General features: G+C 37.2%; 1 protein-coding gene across 2 annotated transcripts in view; it reads right to left on the bottom strand.

Annotated features, from left to right (window-relative positions):
* Positions 1–20,651, bottom strand: part of gspt1 (G1 to S phase transition 1) — a 59,210-nt gene that overhangs the window by 1,378 nt on the left and 37,181 nt on the right. For both annotated transcript variants that reach the window (XM_039774166.1, XM_039774167.1), the window contains 9 exons: positions 19,497–19,574; positions 16,701–16,881; positions 14,715–14,869; positions 13,272–13,412; positions 12,998–13,091; positions 6,664–6,744; positions 2,047–2,220; positions 1,777–1,866; positions 1,377–1,545 (listed from right to left, as the gene is read on the bottom strand). In XM_039774166.1, the coding sequence (XP_039630100.1) occupies positions 1,377–1,545; positions 1,777–1,866; positions 2,047–2,220; positions 6,664–6,744; positions 12,998–13,091; positions 13,272–13,412; positions 14,715–14,869; positions 16,701–16,881; positions 19,497–19,574 (1,163 nt within the window). The remainder of the gene's footprint in view (positions 1–1,376; positions 1,546–1,776; positions 1,867–2,046; positions 2,221–6,663; positions 6,745–12,997; positions 13,092–13,271; positions 13,413–14,714; positions 14,870–16,700; positions 16,882–19,496; positions 19,575–20,651) is intronic.

The following is a 20,651-nucleotide window of genomic DNA, read 5'->3' as shown; positions in this document are numbered from 1 at the left end:
CATTGAGAAGACACACTAAAATGTGTATTTCATGATAGTTTAACACAAAAAATTACATACATATACAGTATACACACAGGTATGAACAGGTATGCAAATACATACACGGTGCACTGCAAAAGTACTGAACCCTTTTGAAATTCCTCACTATTCACAAGATTTCTAAATATACTTAAACATATTCTTCTAATATCTATCTTTATTGACAACCCAAGTGTTCTAACAGTTTATTTTTACAGCCAAAATAAATTAATTTTCCAGAATTATATTTCCAAAAAACAAAAACTGAACAAATGCTATATGTACTCTATATGGCCAAATGTGGACACTCTTCCAAATTATTAAGTTCAGGTGTTTCAGTCACACCCATTGTTAACAGGTGCATAAAATAAAGCACGAAGTCATGCAATCTCCATTGACAAAAATTTGCAGTAACTCAGACTCGGTGAATTTAAACATGCCACTGTCATAAGATGCCACCTTTGCTAAAAGTCAGCACATCAAATTCCTAGTGTTCAAGATCTGCCCAGTAAACTCAAGTGCCATTATTGTGAATGGAACAGTGTTCACTGAAATGATTACACTTCACCATCTAGTGACTGGGAGGATGAATCTGGGTTTGGTGGATGCCAGAAGAACTGCTACCTTCCAGACTATGAAGTGCCTATTATATATAGTTGATGGAGAAGACAGATGATGGTCTGGGGCTGTTTTTCAGTGCTAGGGCTAGGTCTCCTGGTTCCAGTGAAGAGTACTGTTAATTCTACAGCATACAATTTCTCCGAACTCTGTATCAACATTTTGGGGAATGCCCTTTCCTGTTCCAGTAAGCCACTATGAACAAAGCCAGCTCCAAAAAAGAAATGGAGAAACTTGAGTGGCCTGTACAGAGCCTTGACCTCAACTCTACTGAACACCTCTGGGATGAATTGGAGCACCGACTGCCAGCCAGGTGGTCTTATCAAATATCAGTACCTGACCTCACAAAGAGCCTTTTTGACTGAAATGGCACAAATTTCCACAGATGCTTCAAAATCTCATGGGAGGCCTTCCCAGAACAGTGGAGGCTGTTACAGCTACACAGAGAGGAAGGGGCAACTCCATATTAATGCCCATGGTTTTGGAATTTGATGTCCAGCAAGCTCATGTGTGTGATGGTCTGGTGTCCACATATGTGGGGCCATATTGTGTGCATATTATACACATACAGCTTTACTTGTCTATGTTTGTTATAAATACATAAAAATGTGTGCAGTTATGCAAAATATGGATACACATAGTAAGAAATGTTTTAAATATTTAAATAGAGATGAAGATTATACACATAAAACAAAGCAGAATAAAAGGTATACAGTGAGTTTGTGCAAAATCTGTACCTTCATCCCGCAAAGTAAAGCGACCCATTTGCGGAAAGTCTTTGAATGTCTCAAGGCAGATTGTTCCCGCCGTCTTTAAGCGGGCGATGCAAACTTGGTCTTGTTTCACAAAGCGAGGTCTTGTCTTACTCTTCTCACCTGTCTTTTTGTCTACAAGGCAGATTAAGGCCTGAATTTGAGAAGAAAAACAAGACAATTTACTTGATGTGCTACCTGACCTTTCTTCTCCAATTTTCCAAAAGGTTACTTTAATGAGATTAACGTAATGGTAACCCTATAACATCAATTAACACAATGGTGTTGTAGGTCTGAAAGGCTCTGAAACAATAAAACAAACCACCCTGGCACATTCAGAGGCAGACACATTATTTGGGACATTAATAACTTATAGGTCACTTACTATTATTTGGACTTCTTCAATACAGGTATGGATATGCAGCACTGCATTATAACCTGGACAGATAATGGATTTGTGTTCGATGATAACAATCTGCAAATGTACAAAAAGAAAATGGTTCTTAAGGTCGGACACTGTATATTGGAGTTGACAACTGAGATTAATATGTTGGGGTCAGTCCAACTCAAGGAACCCAAAATATCAAAGCAAAACGGTTTAAATGAAAACGACAGGAAATTATGTGAATGTTGAAAGCCTTTCAGTGCTGCTCACCTGGGCATCAAAAGTGCGACCAGAATGACAAAGGTTCTCTGCATTACAGAGAATAAATCCTGGCAGGATCTCCTCCTCTTCAATTCCCTTCAGCCTTAGTTTCAGGTTCTCTCCAGGTCCAGCATATTCCGTCTCTACATCATCTGACAGCAAGCTCAGGACCTCAACATTATGCTGAAAAAAAGATAGCAGTACTGAAATAAAGCCGGTTTACACATTTCTGATGGTTTGGATACACTTTCTAGTAACTGTTGAAACCAGCGACAAGACATGTGAAATGCAAGCTTATTTCTTCCATGATATTGTTCAATATGACCCTCCCCAATAAATTACTTTCCTTGTTCTTGCTCGGTTTTCTTCACAAAATGAACTCAAGAGCAAGTTAGAATGGTGGAGGGCATATTATGCACAGAGTAAAATGACCCAATATTAGTAGCAACACAGTAGCAGAAGAGTTGACAAGCAGCATTAATTCCCTGAATTCAGTGGCAGGACTTTTGCTTTTTTGAAACAGATACAGAAAGAGGAAGTTGCATATAAGATGACTAAGCTACAGCTTAAAAAATTCAAAAGACTTGTGTTCCACATATTCAGTTACCTAAGAATAAGTACAAGATTCCTCACAAGCTGTCAAGAAACAATGTAACAAAAACAATTGTCACTGCTTTCCGTATTTGTTTACTACAGAAAACAGACTTGCAAGAGAGACAACAAAGTAACAAAATACACTGTGTTGCAGTGTGGCCAAAAAAACTAATGCATGTTTCTTCTGCCATTCAATATGCCAACAAGGAAGTAAAATTCTCTGAATTCCAAAAATTGATGATGATAATGTTGTTCATTATAACCTCTAGGGGTGTTAACGGACATTAGAGTCTTCAGACACCTCGCTCTGAGGGTATTTGTGGAAGTGGCATGAGCCTCTTAACCAATTTAAAAATACTGATTTCTGACACTTAAATGCAATTGAATGCATTAAACAATACATGAAAATGCTTAATAATAATAATAGATTTTATTTATTTAGGCGCCTTTCTAAACACTCAAGGACACCAAACAATAGACAAAACACAGGTTATAAAGAAAAGTAAAATACAGAACTTAAAATCAGACAGATCAATTGTAACCAAAGAGAAAAAGCAGTCAAACAAATGAGTTTCGATTTGAAAAGTGAAAAATGATTCAATATTTCTAAGCTCAGATGGTAGCGAGTTCCAATGCTGGGGAGCAGAGCAACTGAATGCTGTGCCCCCCATGGTGGTAAGACAGATGAAGGGGACAGTCAAGTAGATAGAGGAAGAGGATCTAAGGGTACAGGAGGGAATGGCAACATGGAGGAGGTCAGACAGATATGGAGGGGCGAGGTTGTGGATAGCTTTAAAAGTTAGAAGGAGAATTTTGAATTGAATTCGGAACTGAACTGGAAGCCCGTGACGCTGCTGCTGCAAAACAGGAGTGATATGGTGAATAGAGGGGGTTCTAGTAATGATGCGGGAGGGCAGCTGAATTCTGGACCAGTTGAAGCTTATAAAGAGATTTGTGAGAAAGAAAAGGGAATTGCAATAATCCAGATGAGAAGTGACAAGACTATGAACAAGGATAGCAGTGGTGTGGGGAGTGATGGAGGGGCGAATACGATTAATGTTACGCAGACCGGGAGATGTTATTGATGTGGGACTGAAAGGATAAAGTACTGTCAAGGATGACACCTGTGGGGAAGGAGAGACAGAGGAGTTATCAATAACAAATGAAAAATGATTAGTTTTGGATAATGTTGATTTTGTACCAGTGAGGAGAACCTCAGTTTTGTAACTTGTTATTTAATTTAAAAAAATCTGAAGAAAACCAGGATTTGATTTCTGCTATGCAATCAGTAAGTGAGGAGGGTGGAAAGGACGCAGTAGGATTGCTAGTGAGATAGAGCTGCATATCATCAGCATAACAGTGGAAGCTAATGTTATATTTACGAAAGATATTACCAAAGGGAAGGAGGTAAATAATGAAAAGGAGGGGCCCCAGGACAGAGCCCACCTGAAGTAACAGCGGTGGGTTGGGATGTGAAAGTTTTAAGCTGAACAAACTGAATGCGGCCTGAGAGGTAGGATCTGAACCAATCTAGTGGAGTGTGGGTAATGCCAATCGAAGATAATCTATTGAGAAGAGTAGTGTGACAAATAGCGTCAAAGGCTGCACTCAGATCAAGGCGGATGAGAATAGGAATTAAACCAGAATCAGCTGCCATAAGGAGGTCATTAGTGCTGTTTCTGTACTGTGGAGTGGAACAAAAACCAGACTGGAACTGTTCATACAGATTATTTTGAGATAAACGAGAATGAAGTGGAATAGCCACTATTTTTTCAAGAATTTTGGCATTGAAAGGTAAATAAGAAATAGGACGAAAATTATTATTATTTTTTTTTATTATTTTGTTATACTTTATTAATCCTGAAGTAAAATTACTTGTTTTTTCCGCATACCCTTTGGGGTCACAGCGCAGGGTCAGCCATTGTACAGCGCCCCTGGAGCAATTGAAGTTTAAGGGTCTTGCTCAAGGGCCCAGCAGAGTAAGATCTCTTTTGGCAGTGACAAGGATTCAAACTGGCAACCTTCGGGATACCAGTGCAGATCCTTAGACTCACAGCCACCATTCTGCCCCTTACTGAAATTAGATCGGCACTGGGTTTTTTCAGTATTAGGATTACTGCAGCAGTTTTAAAAGATGAAGGAACAGTACCAGTACTGACAGGAGAGTGGATTATAGCAGAAATAAGAGGGACCAGAGAGGGGAGGCAGGCTTTGACCAGAACTGTAGGGAGGGGGTCCAGTTGACAGGTGGATGGCTTAGACTTACAGAGAAGATCTTAAATTTCTGAGAAAGTAGGAAGCTGAAAAGAGGAAAATGAGTGAGTTGGTGGGTGAAATTCAAATGAAGTACTTGGAGGAATCCGTACAGAAAGACGGATGAATCTTCTAGATTTTTTCATTAAAAATTTCCTCCAATCATTAATAATAACCTATACATTTACAGTAGAATTTCAATTTGGAAAAAGGGTCTTTTTAAATTGAATTAAAAAAATTCAGAATGAGTAGACAGCAGCACAAAACAGCATCTTGGCAATACGCTAGAAGTAATAAAAGGCTGAAAGCCTGTGGAAATATATATTCTATCTGAAGGAGAAACTGGAATTTTCATGTTACAGCATTTCTTTGTCTCAGCATTAAGATGCTTACATTTACAATTACATGAAAGATTGCCAAATAAACTCATGGCACAGTGCAATTTTATTCTAGACAGAACTCAAATAATTTGACAAGAATGAATGTGAAAGTTAACAAATCCTTTATAATGAATCTGAATCAGAGCAGATTCCATTTGCTATTTTTAGAAGTTTTTTTTTGTTTTTTTTAACCCAGTCAGTTATATTCTGCTTTATGTAAAAATCAAGAAAGTTCTACTTACAGAACATTAGCAAATTTAAGTTAGTAACAGAATCTTGTAATTGTGTGACTGGATTCTGCAGCTATTGAACGCAAAGTTAAATTGTATGTAGTGTGCAAAACAAAAAGACAACAGAATTTCAAGGAAAGGCTGTTACACTCACTAACGATGCCTCTTGCATGCAAGTATACACATGACAATAATGACCCTAAAAGTGGCAAAGAATGACCTCTTGATTATCACAGCTCGTCCATTTATTCAACAACCCAACTCATTTCAGGTCAGTTCACTATCGCTAAGTCAGTAAGGAACTTTAGGCTGGTGATCAATGACCAGCTATCCTTCACTGATCATGTTTCAATGGTCTCTCAGTCTTACAGATTCAATTATTACAGCATCCACAAGATCAGACCACATCTGGCGGAGTATGCAGCACAACTCCTAGTCAAGGGCTTGGTCTTGTCGCCTCTGGACTACGGCAACTCTCTGCTGGAAGGAGTACCAGCAAGTGTTACCAAGCCATTTCAGATGATTCAAAATGTAGTGACAAGTCTCGTGTTTAATCAGATGAGGTGGGAACGTCGCTCCTTTTATAGATCACACTTGCTGCCTGTAGCAGCACATATTAATTTCAAATCGCACATGCATGCCTACAGATTAGTCAATGGGTCAGCTCCCATATAGAGATATCCACACACACACACACAAACAGAGAGAGACTTGTGAGGTCCTTTGTTCTCTCGTCCACGCTGGTCTGCTGATGAATGGCATCTGATGAAGCCACCACTGTGCCTTCAAGCTCTTGACTCTCTTCAATGTGTTCAAGAAGCTATTGAAGACTCTCACATGTTGCGGATTAGATTAAACGATAATGGCTTTGATAGTTTCTTTTAACTGAGTAAGTATAACTAGCTTGCATTTAGTTTTGAGTTCTTCACTTGCGATGATCAATTTTGTAACTTTGCCCAGTAACACTTGATCTCAAACAATACCTTTACTGATTTTCACTCAATTATGTTGACCTGTTTTGTAAGTCACTTTGAATAAAGCATCTGCAAAGTAAATACATGTAAATATATATATATGTATGTGTTTTGCAGCTGATTCAATACTGAATGAACAAACACATCTTGATCTCTGAAAACAAAGCAGCAGTTTTACTTTCCTGTGAGGCTTACCTTGTTTGGCATCATTACAAGTTGCTGTGATTTACAGATTGATCCAGACTCTAGTTTTCCAAGGATTACCGTTCCCATATCCTGTGAGAAATATAATTACAAGAATAACTTAGGGAACAGACCTGCAGTGCACATCGGTAATTCTAGCAGACAATAAGAAAGCAACAGACTCTAGAAAAGATAAAAATCACCCTGTGTTGGTTTTATGATGACTACACGAGTGATCTCAAAGTATGGAAGCCATGTTCTTCAACATGAATGTTAAGTTATGAAGTTTAAAATGGCAGTACCCTCATGAGAGATGGTCATTTACAGTATGTTATGTTCAATTTAAATTGTGTAATTTTATATCAATATTAAGAACAAATGTTCTGCAGCACTACTTATTTCCTTTATTACAATATTCAACTGTGAGCTTTAAAAATCCTACATTTTGAGCTTACTAAAACGTTAGCCCTGACATACCCTGCAATCTTACAAGCATTTCTCACATTATGATTACAAGGATGAAAAGCCAGGCAAATTACCAGTTACATCTGTGTCTGGTAAATATGCTAACTTGCAGACATTTGTGTGATATTTATTTTAGACTGCTAGCTTTGAACAATACCAAATCTTTGACTTTTGTTTTACTTGTGTGCAAATTAAAAACATTAAAAGGACAATACCCAATGTTTTCAGTCCAGGCAGTTACATCAGTTGTTTCAATTCCTATTTACATACAGACAAAGAAACCTACTGTCTCTGTGGGTTATAGTTTTACTTAACCTTGAAAGGCTGAACTGTGAACAGGTTCTCTGTCTTCTTAGAGGAAAAGTTGTGGTTATCATATTAGGTAATACATCTTAGTGCTACTAAATCTGTTGGTATTCTCTCTTGAAAACTCCAAACATAACTGATGGTATTACATGAAAATATCACTCATCCCAACTCTAGGAAGTGATCACTTCACAGAGGTGAAACGGACCAAGAATGGATCTGGACACACTCATATTTCATGCTTATAAAATTCAGATCATCGAAGCTGTTACACAAGTTGTCTTATAAAATACGCTTACATAACATGAGGTCACCTTTGCTACGAGTACAAAATTTAATATTCGTTATTATAACAGACCCAAATGGTGTCCATATATCAACAAGCAAGTTTTCTATGCAGACCAAGAAATATGGAAGAGTAACAATCTATTTCTCTCTCTATATATCTCTATCTCTATATATATATATATATATATCTATCTCTATAAGGCAAATCCCACTGACTCGCTCATCACGAAATCTTCCAAACCATGAGGACTTGAGACTTGAAATTTGCAATGTAGGTTACCCTTGGCCCATAGGTGCTCGCTAAGAAACAGTTTTAAAAATTTTGAGGTCCAAGCGCCAAATTTCCTATAGTTTTTTAGACCCGTTAGTATGTCTGTCCGCTTTTCACGAGAGAACTACTTAACAGATTTAGATCAGGTTTTTTTCTATAATTTGCTTGAACATTCCATCGGTTTTGCGACTTTATCATTGCGGGAAGTATCATACTTCGCTTGAGGTACCGATTTATTAGCACGAATCGAAGAAAGACTCATCGGGCTGCGTTACCCTCCTCACTCTCGAACGTCTGCCTCTGGGTGTAAGCTTAACTCCGCTTAATTAATGAACGAGAGAACTACTTAACCGATTTACATTCCCCCCCGCCCCTAGAATTTGCTTGAACATTCCAGTTGATTTTGCGAATTCTCTCATTGCGGTAAGAATCAGAGTTGGCTTGCAGGAACAACATATTCGTGCTAATCCAAGACACAGGCTGCAGGCCAAGGGGACAGGAAAGAATGACATCAGGAGTACAGAGTCGGGCGGGGCCCTCCTCACTGTCCCGTTTCACTAATATACGGGCGAAGCTGCAGGGGATTTCTAGTCTTAAATAAGCTAGGGTCATTTGCATAACAGTCCCAATTTTAGTATATACACACACACATATTACCTGCGCCAATCAGTATGCAAGTTAAATGATATAATCTATAACACACCTTTTATCTTTGTATAGGCTAATGGTCCCAAAATAGTTAAAACATATTAAAAGTCACTGGCAGACATTTTATGATTAAATAGGAATTTCTCTCTATACATAAAAAAAAAAAATCCTGTAAAGTAAAGGCAAGGCGACGATACATGATCTTCAAGAAAGTTCTTAAAAGACATTTTAAAGACCCGCGAGACAAAAAAGACTGACAACGGAGCGTCTTGCGGGGACGTGGAACATAAGATTCTTGCAAGACACGCCCTTCTTATCAAATAAGACCATGGACAGCCAACAAAACATTCAGTCATGTGAGGCCACGTGGCACACACAGATACCGTGCCTTTAGCAAAGAAAAAAGAGCAGCGCGGAGAAAAGAGACCCAAGGCACGATACACATGCAGAGAAAGGTACAGAATTTGAAAGCAGTAACAGTCGAAAGTATTGTAGCATCCCAGCCAAGCTGAAGCCTTTTTTGTTTTAAGTGACTGTTAGGTCCGATCAAGGGAGGGCAGAGTACAGCATGGCAGACTGATAGCTGGGTGCTGAATGATGCGGTAAGGGGATGGGGGGTGTTTGGCGAGACCCGTGGGAAGAGGGGTTGGAGAAGGTGCTAGAAACTTGTGTTTGGGGTTACACAGCCGACAATTGTTAAAGTAAAACTTTTGTGACACTTTATTACGTCAGTCGCTACAGTATCAAAAAAAAGATAGCACAGATTGCATTGACGCAAACAAAAGGAAATTAGTTTAAGTCAGAGAATTTCAAAAACGGGGTTTACCTCACATGCATTTATTGGCTACTTTGCAAAAAAAATTATTAACTGCTGATGATGATCGTTTTGTCTGTGCTGAAATTCCAAACAGAGAAACCTATCCTGAATTATGGTACAAAGTCATTAAACACACGTCTCACAGACCTCATCTAAAAGATTCAGCATATTGGGGCAGGAAAGATTCCAAATATTGTTTTTACAGAAGTTCTGAAATAAAAGTGAAACTAATGAAATAGCAACAATTCAAAGAAAATAAAAACTTACACAAGTGTGTATCTGGAAAACCAAAACATGGGGGTTGGCGAGCGAAGCGAGCAGGGGTCTTAAATAAAACAATCTTAGAGAACAAAATGAAAGGAATTGTTGTCCTTTCATTGTTTTCGTAAGTGAAGATGCTGGAAACAAATGGTACAGGATGCACAGAAAAGGCAAACTCACTCAGAAAGAAACTCATACAGAAGGCTTTCACTAACATAGTGAAAATGCCACTTCATAAATATATTTTAATTATTTTGGCAAAAAAGAAAAAAAAAACAAAACAAAAAACTGAACACTTCACAAAAGTACCCATCACACTCCCAGACCTATGCGAGGAGTCCATAAATGTCTTGAAGGACTAAATGAAGGGGCTACAGCTTTAAATGAAAGCTTACACTTCATTATATAATTTCTCTCATTTTTGACTGTTTTTATTTTATTGGCATTTTTGGATTTCTTATAGGCAAAAGTCTAATTCCTCTTTTTAGATAGATACTTTATTAATCCCAACGGGAAATTCACATAATCCAGCAGCAGTATACTGATACAAAGAAACAATATTAAATTAAATAGTAATAAAAATTAAAAAATGAAAAAAAAAAAAGTAGTTGTTAAAGTGATATCTGGACTGCTCTACTAAACAGAATAAGATGGGTGTAGAGAATTAATAAATGATTTCGAATGGCACATTCATTGGATTTATAGAGCCCACTGCTTAATTGTGAAACCTTAAACTAGGAAAACTGACCACTGCTTAATGATTCAGTAATAAGTATTGACCACGTTTCAGAAGACTTAATAACAGCATCTAAGTGGAAAGCACATCAATAAAATATATATATATATATATATATATATATATATATATATATATATATATATGTAAATATTTATTTGCATTAGCATTCACTGTGAGAGGCTGTAAAACAGAATGACCATACTGGCTGCATCTGTCATGTGGAAGTATGGGATATGAGAGTGGCACTTGGCATGGTCCTAAGAACTGCCATGGAGGAGGGTATACAAATTCCATGAGCGATATAACGGACATTGACATGCACATAAGACCTCTGAGGAGGAGGACTCTGTCTCATTGCTGTCTGGGAAAAGAAGAGGAAAGCAGCACAAACCATATAATCTTACAGCAAAGAAGAACTGAAACAGACCTTCTTACAACTTCAGGAGATTTCCCATCTGCTCCGAGACTTTCCCCAAGTGATACCCTGTCATTTGAGAAGTGGGAAAATGTGTAGAGATGTGTGATAAAAAATTTGGAGTGTTGTCAACAGATCTTAGATTTCTCAGGGTAAGCCGTGAAGGCTGGCATTGGGTTGTCCTGGTGATACGACAACACTGAACAATTCACATTTATATATAGTGTATGTATAATTGCTAATGGCATTTTTTCATTATTTACTGATGCATTTGTCTGAATACATTTAAAATCTAAAGCACAATAAAATGAAAAATCTCCCTCTCATCCACACAGTGATTAAATTGTTTACAAATGTAAAGTACTGTATGCCATGTGCTACATAAAAATACATTGTACACTTAAGGACTGTGGGGCACTGAGGTGCAAAGACTTCAGAGACCTGGTCCTTACTTATTATACAGTGATTTAAAACTGCTGATCCTAACCGTTGTTGTAGAACAGATGTATGAACCACTCGGCAGCTTGAAATGACTCATCAAATCCAACTGGTCTGAAGTGTTTGTCTCATCACACAGTATTAAGTTAGTCTTAGCTTTGGCACAGCTTCACATATCCTTTACTTTTAGTAACCATTTTGATTTCACCCTTTATCTCAACTTCTTAAAATATAACCAACAAGTATAGATCCATCTACAGTTCAGTTTCTCACAAGCACAGATTATTAAAAGTGTTCTACCTCAGAAAGGGTAAAGGCAGAAAAGAATGGGTATTGTGAGAAAAACATGCCTTATACAAGAAGAAAAACTGAAACAGAAGTCCAGTACACGTACCTGTGCAAGGATGGCATGAATTAACAAAATCAGGTGTCAAGATGATGAAATCAGGCACATTTTCCAAATTTCTTTACAAAATTCATTGTCTCCGGCAGAGCATGCCAGAATATTCTTGTGCTTCATTTAATTTTCAGGTAAATCAATAGCGGATGTTGCCGGATCACTAGGATTCTTAATACTCCAGAAGCAGTATAAATTTTGAGTGATACCCACTGAATGCAACCTATTTTTATAAATAAAACTGATATAAAATGATTTAAAATTGCCTGGCTTATTTGGCACAGAACCGATTAACTTCAGCTTTTCTAAATGGCCTAGTTGGCTTTAATTAACTTGATCTTTATCTCATTACTCAAATTGACTAAGAACTCTTTATACAAGGAATCCTGGGGGTGAGGTTCCATAAAAATGACTGTCTATTTTAACACGTTACCCAAATAAGGATATCTTCATGTATCAAACAAAATTACATTTGGAATGTTTTTAATTAATCCCACAAACCAAAGACATTCATGTGACTTTAAACTGACCCATACTAACTGAGCAAGGTGGCCTACGATGGACTGGTGGTCCAGGCTGCCAGAACAGCCTCCTGTCTTCCACAATACACTGAAATGGTTAAGTGTATTAGAAAACAGAGATGGATGAATGAATAGATGTTCTCAATTAACATTACAATTTCTCCTGTAGAATGAATTAAATTCATTAACTTTCATTTCAAGAATTACCATTCTAGTGTGCCACAGTGGCTGTAAGATTTTCAGTGTAATCTCCTAATCAGAGGCAAGTTCATGTCTTGTAAAGAACAACACTTAATGTATTCCATATTAACAAATTCCAGTTTAATACATGGATTTATAACAACACTGGAATAAGAGACCTGATAATTTCACACAAATTTTAAAATGTAATTCCTTTTAAGTTAAGTAGTGGCCATTAAAACAGACTGTTGATGATGTAACTTTACTGTTTTTATTATATAATTTAATCCTGTAAAGTGTTTTATTTTTTTTTACATTTTATGCAACTGTTACTTTATTTCAGGAAAGCATATTTGGGAATTTGAATTATATGAACATCCTGGAAGTTTTTTGATTTCTTCTTATAAAGTTTTTCTGTTAAACATGATTATTATTGTATTTACCAAACTTGTAATAATTAGTGGGATGAACAAAATGAAAAGAAAAAGTGTCAGGCAGCCTAACATTCAACACATTTTTAATTTGTTTTTAAAAAATATTCAATTCAACAAACTAAGGCAGAAAAGATGAGAAAAAGCAGGAACAAACATATGCACTCACCTTGTACTTGTCTACTATCGGTAGTCTGACTGGTCCATCACTTGATCTGTTAAAATTTGGCAAGCTATCCAGATGTGGAATAAATGGTAATCCTCTGTAACAGAAATAACTCACAATGAAGACTGCTAGAAGTGAAACTTCAGTCTTTTTTTTTTTAATATGTAGTTTATGAACATAAGAAAAGTTAAATAAGTAGATAATGTTTAGTTGATTAAACACTCATCTGGACTCAGGCCACACAAACCATTAAATTAATTACTGATACTATACTTACGTATACCATGGACAACAATCTGCAGGCTCCTTCAGGTTGGCCCCTGTCAGTCCCGAACAGGGCATAAAATGAATGTCTTTTTTTGGATTAAAGCCGACCTTCTTTAAAAATGGCACTAATTTCTCTTTACACTCCTCATACCTATGCAGATAAAGATATTCAAGAAGGGAGAAGAGAGTTATAGCACAACATCAGTCTTTAAGCCATTACAAATGACTGTACAGTACAAAGCATATTTAAAATTATTGAATATACCACATGTAAGTATTGAGAAAAAGAGTCCATATTTAAGGTGGGAACAGTTATTAATACAAGAGAGTAGTGCAATATTTCCGACTGCCATCTGTAGGTTACAAAGACGACCAAAATCAGTACTTTTCTATTTTTTGTCTCATGTATTAAGTATCTATCTCTGTAGCAGCACTAACATCAGGGAGAATGTACAAGTTATTATTTGCATAATAAAACCTACTCCTTCTACATTTCAACACAGATTACAGACGGCCTAGAGAACTGCTGCAGAGATTCATATACAACATGCTCATATCTTCAGTTTTGTTTTTACAATTTTACAGTGAAGAGCGAGCTTAATATGAAGTATTACAATGCTTACAAATTGCATGACTTTAAAAATTCATTTTTTATTAGGTACAAACAACAACTGCCTTTAACTGTGGCTAAAAGGAGCACTGAAATAGGATTCTCAAATCTGGACAGCTGATCAAAGTTGAAAGCGAAAAAGCCAGAAAACGCCTTTGAAATCTCTCATCCAAGTTGTCTGTAATGTTTGCCAAGTGATTGCAGGGGTTTAGTTTGTTCCTATCCCATTTTTTATATGGCTAATTAAAATCAAGCTTATCAGTATTTGACAAGCATAGTGCTCAACATATTCTCTTATATATATATGAAAGGTTAATCATTTATTGTGCAAAGAGCATGTTAATGGTGTTTGCATACAATAGGGCAACATACATTTATGAAGCCCTATGAAATTACAACACAGTCTTAAATATATTTAGAAAATAGCCAAATTCAAAACTGAATTACTGGTTGACAGCTCTAATATAAATCATAAGAACTCATCCCATGCTAAATCTGTACAAATGTATGTGTGTATGTGCTGAAAGTGAGCATTGCCACTCTGACTGGAGAATACCAAGATATTTAAAATCTACTTCAGCATAAAAGAAACAAAAATATTTTATGTGTGATGAGATGAGTCGAGGGTTTTTTTATTAGGTGTAGCAGACACATTTTTGCTTTTGTGGTGATGATTTCAACTTTAACTTCAGTGGGAGTTGAATGAAAGTTAATCATTTCCTTTTCTGGCTTCAGCAGCCTACAGAGCACCTGGCATTCATTTTAGGAGCTCCTGGTGCTTGAAGCACTGAAGGTTACTCATTTCCAAATATATTTATAGAGCAATATGAAAAGCAGTCCCACCTCTCTATGCTCCAGTTTACAGTGGGGTCATCCATTTTGTTGATGAGGACTATCAGGTGTTTTACGCCTGCTGTTTTTGCCAACATGGCATGCTCTCGCGTCTGGCCCCCCTTTTCAAATCCTGTCTCAAACTCCCCTTTCCTGGCTGAGATAACCTACATGAGAGAAAAAATACGTTAACTTTTTTATATAAAAGAACTGGTTACACTTATTCTTATATAAAGATGGTTTCAAGGTCATTTTAATTGTTAATATGAATATAAGTGAGATACATCAAGAAACTGAGACACATCCGTATTGTGAAAGCTGCAAGATAAGTCATTTAAGATAAAATATTACACTACATAAAATAGATTCATTTACTCTTCTGTTATAACCAACTAGGGAAATTATACAGCCACCAACCAAATTAAGACACTCTCAAAAATACAGTAACGCAAAAGAGAAACTGCAAAATCCACTTGGAACTATTTTGTAAAGTCCTGACAAATAAATTAGATAAAAAGATGTTCTCCTTAAACAACTACAGATTACAAGTCAACAACAGCCAGTCACTGTTGTAAAAACGTATTGATTAAAATGTACAGATTTTAAATTCAGATATATCAGAAGTCCTAATTTCAGACTCTAAAATATTTCCCTGCAGTAGGTACAGCTATATACCCAAAGCCAACAGTTCCCAATCCCAGTCCTAGGAGACCTCTGGGGCTGCAGGTTTTTGTTCCTAAACGTGTCACAATCTGCGAGTCAACTTTTCTAACTGATCTCATTCAATCAGCTTTTGTTCATCTCTTACTCTGTATTTAGATAAAGGCTAAGTCCATACTATGCATTCCTTTAAAAATGGTGTTTTAAAATGAAGATTATCCATGTACACACTAGCACTTTCACATAGTTTAAGAAATTACCTCTACACACAGTAAATGAACCCAAAACACCTATGGCATTGCTACCTGCCCATACTTGGCATGCACCACTGGCACAAACAAGAGGAGGAAGTGCCCATCCTCCAAGCCAGATATTCACTTAAGGCTCACACCAGAAATTTCAAAAACTGGGTTTGCTACCTTTTACTGGAATGTGTCAAATATTTTTGTGAGTTACATGGAGATGATTTTTGCTTGCAGTAATTCAATTTCATTTGGTTAGTATTTTCATTATTACCTTGATTTTCTTTCCACTTTTTCCTCTGGTTATTTAAGCAGTTATTTACTAGTAGCCTGACACTGAAGTAGCAGCAGCATTTATGCATTCAAAGTCATTTTCTGTTAAGTTTACTGTTAATTGTCATTAATAGGATACAATTAAGGGAACAATCTACACAGAAACATGACCATTTACAGAAAAAAGGCAAAACAGTTAAAAACTTAAAACTATTGGAAAAAAAAACCTCCTAAATTTCTTGTAAAATTAAGTCTAACACTTTCATAATTTTGTCAATGGTGAAAAAAATGCCAAAAACACAAACCAAAAATGAAACAATAAGGTCAGTTAAAACGAAAATGACTGAGTGATTATGAACCTGGTCGGAACAAAAATTTGTAGTCATGGGGTCATCCTGGACTCGGATTGGAAAATACTGCCCTGACCTCTTAAGGTTTTAACTATAATACTAGAAAGACCCAAAAGATCATTAATAAGAGGTAAAGGACACATTATGAGTACAAAACAATGAGGCAGTGAAAGGAGAACAAATGCTGCACTAATAAATCAAGTGTCGCAGTAAGTCCTATAGTTTAACACCCATTTCTGTAGAACCCGTCAGAGCGCTACACACATTCTTTATTTCCCCCAACCTGCCCTCTGACTTTATAAAAAAAAATTCAAGTTTGCCATTTAAAATGTTCATAAACCATTAGGTTACAGTTTTTTCATGTTTTTACTTGCAATTGAGTTCATACAGTGCATGGAAAAGGTCCACAGAAAAGTCTTACTAAATGCAAGATAAAGTTTCAAGTGGTGTCAAGTCACAAAGCACATACTCACCAATACTGCTAGGTCAGCTTGTGATGCGCCACCAATCATGTTCGGAACAAAGCTTTTGTGACCAGGAGCATCCAGAATGGTAAAGTGCTTCTTTTCCGTTTCAAAATATGCTCTTCCCACCTCTACTGTTTTGCCCTTGTCCCTTTCCTCCTGGTTTGTATCCAAAGCCCAAGACAAGTACCTACAAAATACAAGGATGCGGCTCAGATTTAAGTAAGCATAATGCACCTTTACTATTTCTTTCAGTATTTCATTTCAATAATGATTAACACAATTTACATTTTCCTACATATATTAAAAAATTCCACTTGGCTGACTAGTCTGTGATTAAGAGTGTGAGCAATTGTTTTCAGTATCTACAGTACCCCAAGTGTACCCATCAGCACTGCTGTCACTTTACTCAAGCACAGTTTAAATGCTGTGCACACTACTGCGACCCTCTGTGGTGAACATGGCCCATGAAATGGTGCCGATTTTAAACAAAATAGACCCTTTGATACACTACCTTAACATGCATTAATATCATTTGCCCACACCTTTAAATATTAGGTTAGCAATACACATGTGGATTAACCCATAACTACAACATGCCTCCGGGGTGAACTCTCAAGGGGAACACTCAGTGTTTTAACGTCAGTCATTTCATCACTTCACCAGATGTGCTTTTAAAGGATCAGTGTCTAATTCAACTAAATGAGTCTATAGGGTCACTCTGACCATGAATAAGGAGTGAGATAAATGTACCATTAATACATGGTGCTAAAAAGTTTACGAATGTGACAGAAATGAATTGTTGCAATGTATGCTTTCACACCTAATGAACATCTTAAGGTATGGAATCTTTAACAAATGGAGTGGCAGAAAAAGCATGCAGTGCCTTGATTCAGCAGAGTTTTTACACTGAAATAGACCAAACACTAATGCTTCAGTCTTATATGAATACGTGGTAATTACTCAGAGGAACATTTATTTTAGAATAAAATGTTTTACACCAGAAGTAAATGTCTGCATTAGCTTTGGGACAAGACCGGTATCTGTAGTGTAATCAAAGTTCAAATTACTGGAACAAATGACTCTACAGCTATACAGCATCTCGTGGATAGGCCTTAAATGGATCTGACCAATCCTACCTGTCCACAGCATATTGTACATTCCACACACAGCCTTAAAAAGTAATCAGTATTATTAAAGAGAACATTTTCTGCTCCCTCTGTTCAGCATCACACCATTTGATTAAGGACAGTTGTTATCCTGAACTCATAAGTCTATGCAATAGCCACTTGTACTGACAACTACATGAGCAGATATGGTGTATATTTCTTCTGTTGGCTGTCTGATGCAGTATTCATAGCCAGTTTCAAGGTCTTGAGACCCTTAGCATCTGACTGACTTTCTATGATACAACTGACCATGGATCCTCCAGAGGTTCATTTTCTCTAGGGATGCTACTGAATGAAGTTTCTGTTTTCTTCTCTTCTGATGTTAACCATTAATGAACAGATAGTGCTGGGCTCCAATTATATTAACCATTTCAGACTACTTTGTGTCATTATGCATTCATTATGTAATTTAACTTTGTACTTCCATTTTGCCTGAGAACTCGATGTAGCACTCTGCACCTACACTTAGTTATTACACCACCAACACTAGTTAATGGAAGACATGGAAGTAAGAATCACATTGCATTATGCACACATAAAAAGGATTCTGAATTTGACATTGACCAAAGATTTAAAGGGCCATTTAGCCCTTGAGCAATGGGTAAAAACAACAAGATCTTGTTAGCGAACAACTGCAGCACTTGAGGGGCTCGAGGTTACATTTATGAACTGAAATTTCTTTACTGAGGGCAACTTAGAAGGATTTTGATAATGATGTGTCACATATCTCCACCAACACATTCGCAGCTATGCACCTCTAAGCCATGCTGACTGTTTGCATTGGCGCTGAGAATGTTAGAAAATATGACAGGTTTTCCTGGAACAAATAAATTAGCTAAACCTCAGTGCTGCTACAGAAGATGCAATTATGTATTTTATCCATCCATCCATCCTCTTCCACTTATCCGAGGTCGGGTCGCGGGGGCAGCAGCTTAAGCAGAGAGGCCCAGACTTCCCTCTACCCGGCCACATCTTCCAGCTCTTCCGGGAGAATCCCAAGGCGTTCCCAGGCCAGCCGGGAGACATAGTCCCTCCAGCGTGTCCTGGGTCTTCCCCGGGGCCTCCTTCCGGTTGGACGTGCCCGGAACACCTCACCAGGGAGGCGTCCAGGAGGCATCCTGATCAGATGCCCGAGCCACCTCATCTGACTCCTCTCGATGCTCTACTCTGAGCCCCTTATGGATGACTGAGCTTCTCACCCTATCTTTAAGGGAAAGCCCAGACACCCTGCGGAGGAAACTCATTTCAGCCGCTTGTATTCGCGATCTTTTTCCTTTTTCACCACGACAGACCGATGCAGAGCCCGCATTATGTATTTTAATAAATTCTTATTATGATGTCAGTGTGGTGCATATAACTGGACACGCAAGTATTATATAAGAAACTCTGTACATGTGACAATATCGCAACTACGACGACTACAATTCTACACTCTAAACAACAATACTCTTACAAAATTTAAATTCATTTTTATCTTACTTGTAATAAAACTTTGAATCAGGTTTACAGTTTGGTTTATTTCATCCGTGATAATATATTCTTTGATATTAGTAAAAGCAATAAAAACATGATTGACTCTCACAAGTCCCATTTGTATTGTTGTTTTTTCTTCATAGATTAAAGGAAAAATTCTTACCAGGTTTCTCTGTTCTTCTCTTTTGCTTCTCTTTCATATTTTTCCAGGGTTCGTTTGTCTACCATTCCTGTAAGATACCTACAAAAAAAGTAAAAAAAAAAAATCATTACCTCAGGACAGTGTGCTATGCTGTGTAAAATATATTCTTTTATAAAAATGTCTCTTTTTAGCTGTGCTACACATTATAGCTCATGGTTTCAAAATCAAACAGCAAATTCTAAAAATAAATGGCAGAAACAACTGGTAAGACAACATATCTGAATTTAAAATAGTGTAAAGATAAAGCAGCAAGCAGCATTATATTCATTCACACATCACTGTTACAACAGGCCAGTCCTGGGTTAAGGGGCTATCTGTATAGAGGGGGTGCACATTCTCTTCCACCACAGCCTTCTGGATTTAAACATGTAGTGCAGGTCCCTTAAAACGATTAGAAGTTTTTAAAAGAAACATTTCAAAACTATGGATTATAGTTTTTGAGACAGGGCCACTTTACCTGGAGATTCATCTTACAGGGACACAAGCCCATTAGTTTAATGTTTATAATGAACTAATTTAGGCATCAGCTTCCTCACATAAACTTATGTCATATGGCTGGTCTTCCAGAATATAAACTAGGTCACACTGAATGTGTTTAGTAATCACGTAGATTAGCTCCGTTCATTTATTTCCATTAAGGTACCAGCAAGCCATGCATAATTGCTTATGCAATTTCTAATCTAAATTGTCAAGATTAAATGCATATAAGTGTGTTCTGCATTGGACAGACAGCACACCCATGTTTTGTTGGATTGTAAAAGATAAAATCTCACATAGTACCCTCAGATACACTCGCACAGTGGTTCTCAAAGCGTGGTCCGTGCATAAGTACCAGGTGGTCCCTGAGCTGACCTAGCTATCTTTGTTTGACCCTTTTCACGTGGCCTTATCAGTAAGAAAGTTCTTCTAAGACACGACCACAGAACACCCTGCTTGACTTTCTTGCAGGTGATAATGAAACTCAGTCCTGAGGAGCCCCTATGGCTGCAGGTTTGTGTTCCAATAAAGTCCTGCTTTTAAGTGAACTCCTAGCCTAATTACATGAGCTGTTATGTCCCATTTTGTGTGTTTTAAGGGTTAATGTAGAAATTACAAAATTTAATTTTGGTAAATTTT

The sequence above is a fragment of the Polypterus senegalus genome, chromosome 13, assembly GCF_016835505.1.
Source record: "Polypterus senegalus isolate Bchr_013 chromosome 13, ASM1683550v1, whole genome shotgun sequence".
Lineage (NCBI taxonomy): Eukaryota > Metazoa > Chordata > Cladistia > Polypteriformes > Polypteridae > Polypterus > Polypterus senegalus.
This window is presented reverse-complemented; position numbering and strand designations above follow the sequence as displayed.